Genomic DNA, 7,048 nt, shown 5'->3' with positions numbered 1-7,048 from the left:
ACGGTATGTTTAGAATGTTACCCTTTGTGGAGAGAAAAAAAATTTAATACATAATAACACCTATACACTTACATGGGCATAAAAAACTCCTCGAAAGATATAAAGAAAACTGAAAACAGAAATTGTTTCTGGGTAGGGAAGTCAGAAAACTGAAGGACAGAATGGAAGGAAGTTTACTTATTTTTCACAATATACCTTTCTAGGTAGTTTGTATTTGTTCAATGTACATGTACCATCTATTTTGAAAATAATTAAAAATTAAACCTAGTAAAACCACATACACAAAAGAGTTTGTCTTTATAACCGACCGCTCTTCTGAAGGACAAAATTTTTCTTAGAAGCCATGTAATATCTTCAATCAGGACTAGTCAGTCCCGTTGACCTGTGAACCACTTTACATTACTGTATTTGCTTCCCTGCTCCACTGTATGTCAGAGTCTGAGATATCTTATTTCTCTAACTTTCATAGTCAACTCACAAAATCTACTTCAGTCCTCTCCTTTTCTTGAGAGTTCCTCTTTCTAAACAGACAGTAATGTCTATGGCTATGCCACCCTGAACGTGCCCAATCCCGTCTGATCTCGGAAGCTAAGCAGGGTCTAAGCAGGGTCAGGCCTGGTTTGTACTTGGATGGGAGACCACCCAGGAATACCAGGTGCTGTAGATGTTGAAAAAAGTAAAATAAAATAAACAGACAGTAATTATCAGTATTTATTCAGTTCTCTCACATCTTGAGTATAAAGAGAATCAAATCTGACCTCAGAGAAAAATTACGCACAGAAAGACAAAAGTAACAGTTTTCAAAGCCAGATAAGCGGAAAAAACATTTTGTAAGGGGAACCCACCTTTCCGTTGAAACTTACAGTGATCCAACTCACAAAAGCCAAAGAAAAAGAGGAATCTACTGGTTTATACGACTGGTAAGTTCAAAAGTTGGGGCTGGCTTGAAACAAAGATAGCCGTGGATGCTCAGCAATGCCCGTGGGGCTGTCGCTCTGCTCTCGGCACCGTGGGGCTGCATTCTGCAGTCGGACGCTTCTCCTGAGGCAGCAAGGTGCGCGCAGCTGCCCCAAACTCTCCGAGGTTTGCAATCCTGATAGTGAGAGAATTTTTCTCTCTGAACTCGATAGAGCAAACCCAGAGAACACTGTGGCAGGTCATTCTTAGACCTGTCCAGGGGGAGGGTCCACATGTGGCCTAGCTTAGGCTACATGCATTTACCTTTGGGCCACCAGGACTATGTGAAAAGTGCGAGGACAGAAGAATTCCCCAAAGGGCACCATAGGAGTGTTAGGTAGAAGAAACAACAAATTTCTTCTATTGCTTCCAACAAGTCAAGACTATGAACGCTGGATATTTTATAGGCTCAAAACCATAAACCTTGTGCCCTACCTGGTTAAAAGCAGAGAGGGTTTTCTATTTTAAGGTAAGGTGACGGGGCAGTTCAAAGTTACGTACACACATTGTCTGATTTGTCTGTACTAGACATAATTTTAAATACCAGATGAGAAACCTGCTCATAAACAGCCAAAGTGGGGGCGGGGTGGGGATGCAATTTGTAAATCAGATTGCAATCCTTTGGTCTCTCCAAAACATTTTGCTCAGGACAAAGTATTTCCGTGATGCAGCTTGCCAAAATGTATCGTCTTCATTTGAGCCACATACTTTTTAAGTCACCATCTGAGACTCAATGGAGATATCTAAGTACAAGGTCTATATTTAGCTCTAAATTAAAAAATAACTTAAGAGTTTGGATTTGTATTCCTCTTACCAAAAGTTCATTCACTTTCTCCCAGAATCTTCCTGATCAGCTGAACCAAATGGATATGTGGTAATTCCTTAGATTGCTTGATTCTCCAATAAATGATTTCAGTTGTCCCTCCACAGCACGAGGCTAAGGTCAAAAGCTTGAGTATCTTTGCTATATGAAATGACTCATTTTTACAGTAGAATCATGAAGACATGAATGAGAGCTAGTGTTATGTGCCAGTTTAATGTCAAACATCTTTTATTTGGAATTATACGATTAAAGCCAAATTTCCAAAACATCTTCAAGAAGGAAGATTGATAAATGTATTTTAAAGCAATAGTTCTCATCTACAATTGAGATACTCTTGGGTATCTCAGGTCATCAAGAGTGACACAAAATCTTAAAAACAAAATTAAATCAATTTTATTGGAAAAAAAAACAAACAAACATATAAATAGGTCAAATAACACTCAAGCCTGAAAGGGCCGCAATCTTTTTAAAGAACATAATAGTCCAACAAGACTAATACTTATTGCTGATTCAGCTCACAACATCAGCCCTCTTCAAGCAGCAACACAATCACTCGCAAACATCTACAGAGACCTTTTATGGGTATTAGAGATTCACTGAACAGTAAGCCACAGCCCTGCCCTCCAGGAGCTTACAGTGTAGCTGGAGAGAAATGAAACGTCCAGAACAGACACAATGTTCACACATCTATCACAACAAAAGCAATTACTGGCATAAGTCACCAAATGTTGTGTAACAAATGAGCCATAGGAATATCTCAACAAATATACACCATATCAAGTTTCAACCTGATATCAGAAAACAAAAACAAAAAACGTTTTTATTTAGCTGTTTTTTTGTTCACTCATTTTTCAACTGAACTGAATTAAAAGAGGAAAACGTAATTCCAAGCCAAATGTACCGTAACATTTACTGACTCGTTCATGTTTTAGAATTTCTCCACGGTTCTACATCCAGATGTCAAGTTCAGTAGTTTTGACTGCCAAACCGATGTACAAACTCAGACAGCGAGTAGACAGCTCCCCACCCTACTTCTGGATCCATACTGATAAAATCATTCAGGTTCATTTTGGAATCTAAAAAAATACATGAAAGAAATGTCCACTGAAAGCACAATTTTGGTTTAACAACAAGAAAACCACCCAGAAGATCAAAAGTAGAAGAAAATTATTCAATATCACTTCTCTGGTATTCTTGTCGCAAATGTGTAACCTTGATCTAATCATGACAAAACATCACACAAACCCAAACTGAGGGACATTCACGAAATAACTGAACAGTACTCTTTGAAAGTTTAAAAGTTATAAAAGTAAAAAAGAAACTGTTACAGACTCTGAAAGAGACTAAGGAGACATGACAACTAAGTAGCCTGGTCAAAAAAAAAAAAAAATTAGTGGGAAAACTGCAAAATTTAAATTAGGTCTGTAAGTTAATAGCATTATGACAACATTTTGTACCAATTGTATCATTTTCTTGGTTTCAGTAATTACACTACTGGTTTACTAGATACTCAGAATCTAAGTAAAGTATATACAGGAACTCTGTCCTATTTTAGCAAATTCTCTAGAAGTCCAAAATTATTTCAAAAATAAAAAGTTAAATGAAAAAAATGCATAAGTAATCAGACTGCCAATTTATTGGATTCAACTGCCAATTTACAGGAAATTCAGAGGATACAAAAGAGATACGATTAGCAAAATCCAGACTGTTTCTCCCAGCCTCAGTTTCTTCAACAAATAAATTACAAGAAAGAAAAAAAAAAAGTTGGACAAGGAATCTATATATTAAAAAGACCACCTCATGACAAAAAAAGCAAGACAATCAGCAAAACCAGAAGTTTTGCCTAAGTCGTTAGAGAGCCGGGATGCAGGATGACCAAGTAACCCAAAATAAAGGAGGATGGGCACCTCCAAGGAGAGATGGAAGCGTCCATCTTGCTTATCTGAGGTCTCTGCCAGCTCCATGTAAGTCAGCAAGTGAGTCAGCTCAATTTTTTAACAAATTGCTAATGGAAACCTCAACTTCTGAAATACGACAGAATTTGTTTTCTAGGACTTTTTAAAAATAAATAGAAAATGATTACTACCTGCAGGCATTCGTTACTTAAAAAGATCAATGTATAAAAACAAAAGGAAAATTTTAAAAGTGTTAGAAGATCAATGTGTAACACGTGAGTATTTGCCTACACTCTCCCCACGAGGCACTATAACACTTCCATTTATAATACCAGTCCTCGAGCTCGACTCAGAATTGTCAGTGTTACTACAACACATCTGATAGCAGGCAGCTTAGAGGTATGTGCGGGCAAGCAGCAGCCGAGGGCTCGGAAAGAGAAGCAGACAAATCTGGTGTACTCTATAATTCAGCCTAAGACTTGGCAAATGTCTTCAAAAATTGAGTCATCGATAGCTGGCACTGGAGCTGAGTCTGTGGAGCAAGACTATCAGACTGTAAATCTTAACTTCCTTCTTCTCAGGAAAAAAAAGAGGTCCTTTCTTTAAAATACATTAAGTGCTAAATTAAGAATAGTGGTCCTGCAGACAGACCCATGGCCGCCAAAATCATTAAATGTATAGGCTTAATCACAATACACAATATATCGAATGTACTAAATTTTAAGTCAGAAGAGTCAATCCCTGACTGTAAAGTTGCTATTAAAATACCTGAAACATGCATTAACTTAAAGCTTGATGTTTTCTTGAACCGTTTTTGCTTCTTAACCTTTTTTTAAAATAAAATATTACTAATTAGCTAAAAGTAATTCCCACTTAACTTTGGATGTATTCCTTTGATAAATACAGGGCTTAAAGTAATGAATTTACCTTATGAGAGACCATTACAATGTGGTTAAATTATTACATGAGAAACCAGTTACAGTCACCCCACACTTCAGAGCAGATTCCTTTTAGTTTCAATCTCAAGTTCAGGAGGCCCCTGATGAACTACTTACATATGCAGCAAGAAAAGACATCCCCTCCTCATAAAACAAAAACCCTCCTCAAGCACAGCGTGCTGACCCTGCCACTTTCTACAGCAGTGCACCTTAACTTCCATGCACTTCAATTTACACGTTTATCAATGGAAAAATAATGCTTGACTCGAGTTACAGTGAGTTAATCGACAGAAAAAGAGGCTAGCACAATATAGCACCTACTGGGTAGTAGTCATCAAAACCCCAAAGAATGACTCGAAGAGCATGAGGGCTGATGAGGTGATGTTTACTGAAACCTACGATGCGCTAGGCTCCGTGTTAGTGCTCATGCTGAAAAGAATGACAGAGAGCTGCCAAGGCATGTGTCCAAGACCACACCCCGCACGGCAGGTGTCTAAGACTGGCAGGCCGACCATGAAGCCCTCTCCTAACCCAGGGGCTGTCCCAACTCCGATGCTGAGCCCGGGGAAGCAGGCTGGTGGACCAGAAAGCAACTCCCACGTAAATTTTAAAAACTGAGAGCCCTTCACAGAGTCCCTCAAAAACCAGGGTTTGAATCCTCTTTTAGTTCATTCCCTTCACAGACGCCAAATATATTTTTTTCCTTTCTTCCTTGCTGAACTCCGAATGCTTCTGTCCCACCTTTCTGGCACGCTGCACAGCCTACAGAGCACTTTCACACAGACAGGGTCACTCACGTGATGGGATGATCTCACCACGAAATGGCAACGTTGTGAATTACAACCATAAATAATGATTCAACTCGTGTGGATGCCAAACGGTCGTAACAGGGCGAAGAACCCTTTATCTACTCAAATCGCAAAAAATTATTCACTGGACCGATGCCTAAAAGCACATAAACGGGACGAGTGGTACAATAAAACCTGCTGTCGCTTCCTCCTAAGGAGCACTTGGTTCTGAGACAGGGAAATGACGTTTCGTATATCACCATAATGCGCTGGGGATCCTTTTCACCATAACATGAAACCCTACAATGGCAAGGTGCTACTCATCCCTGTCAAACGACACGCACGGGCAGCCTTCCTGAGTCCGGGGTCCCGGGGGCAGCTCCATTCCGCACTCTAGCCAGTGTCGCGGTTCTGCTCCTCCACACCTTTTCTCTCCCGTGAGCTCTTGTGCCCCCCAGTCCTGCTCTCTGTGCCTCAATTTCTGAATGTACTAAATACACAGAACTACACTTCCTCGTGCCTCCTCACCACTCGGGGGTTTACCGCAAGAACAATGCAATTTTTGTCCTTGGTTAAGGGAAAAGGCTGATCTGCCCAGGGACCGGAAACCTCTGAGGAGGCACCTTTGGCTCACCTCCAGTTTCAATGCAGGGGTACGATGGAGGAGGCTCTCTCCAGTTCCCACTGGAATCTTTCATGTGAGACCGGTCAGAAGCAAAGTTCTTCAAATATGAATCTGCACGGATCACTCTAAATTTCCTGAAAATAAATCGACATTCGTTTATCTCAGGGAAGTATCGCAGCTCAAATTCTAACTCAGTTGTTATAGAGACTCATTTTCTATGACGTGCACAAAACTACTGCAGGCATTTCTGTACTATTAGTAACACGAAAAAATATGTGCAGTCTTTTTGCCTGTTAAAGAAGCCATGAGAAATGGTCAGAGGAAATCCAAAACTACAAAGGCACAGAGACAGATCTGGTTGCCATGATTTACTCAACTGTGGATCAAGGGCAAAGCGCGTAATTTTCAGGTGCTGCCATGACTGCCCTCTCAATTTTGGTATCACAAGGTGTCCCGCTCCATCACCCCAATCCGCACATACCCCCCACAAAACAAGAGCATAAGAGAAACCCCCAAAATGACTAAGAAAATGTTTGGGCTCTTATCACACAAATTTTTAAAAGACTGCCAACCTTTTATACGATGAGCCATCTTTAAAACTTTAAAACATTTTGAATCTTCTGTGTAGCACATCATTCTCAAATATCAACTCAATGGTGATGCCAAGACAAGCGATCTTTACAAAACAAATGCAAAAACAAACACAACAACTATATATATCTGTCAAGCTCTCACTTCAGAAAGTTGAAAAATCCGTCCTGAACTTCCTCACCTTCTAAACTGTGGATGGATGTCTTCATCAGACTTAAAGGCATCTTCCACATAAGCGTCAAAAGCACAGGGAAATGGCAAGACAGTATCGAGATCATAAATGAAGCTCTGTCCTCCACTTGAAACATGAAGCAAGACAACATGGTAATCCTAGAAGTAAAAGTTGCTGAAGTTAACCAAGTGACTTCATGATGGTGAATTCCAAGGTGATGTGATATATAATGCATGTATATCACCAAAAATGGATACAA

At 39.8% G+C, this 7,048-nt stretch overlaps 1 protein-coding gene and 1 pseudogene across 1 annotated transcript in view; one reads left to right on the top strand and one right to left on the bottom strand.

The window, feature by feature from the left end:
- Window positions 1-537: 537 nt before the first annotated feature.
- Window positions 538-667, top strand: LOC111740224 (annotated as a pseudogene).
- A 1,312-nt stretch (window positions 668-1,979) lies between these two features.
- Window positions 1,980-7,048, bottom strand: part of WDYHV1 (WDYHV motif containing 1) — a 15,730-nt gene continuing 10,661 nt past the window's right edge. Inside the window, exon 6 of the mRNA XM_011360783.2 lies at window positions 1,980-2,856. Within this exon, the coding sequence (XP_011359085.1) occupies window positions 2,747-2,856 (110 nt within the window). The 3' untranslated portion in view covers window positions 1,980-2,746. The remainder of the gene's footprint in view (window positions 2,857-7,048) is intronic.

Source organism: Pteropus vampyrus, unplaced genomic scaffold (assembly GCF_000151845.1).
Source record: "Pteropus vampyrus isolate Shadow unplaced genomic scaffold, Pvam_2.0 Scaffold59, whole genome shotgun sequence".
NCBI classification, from domain to species: Eukaryota; Metazoa; Chordata; class Mammalia; order Chiroptera; family Pteropodidae; genus Pteropus; species Pteropus vampyrus.
Note: the sequence above shows the minus strand (reverse complement) of the source record. Positions and strands in the feature narration are given on the sequence as shown.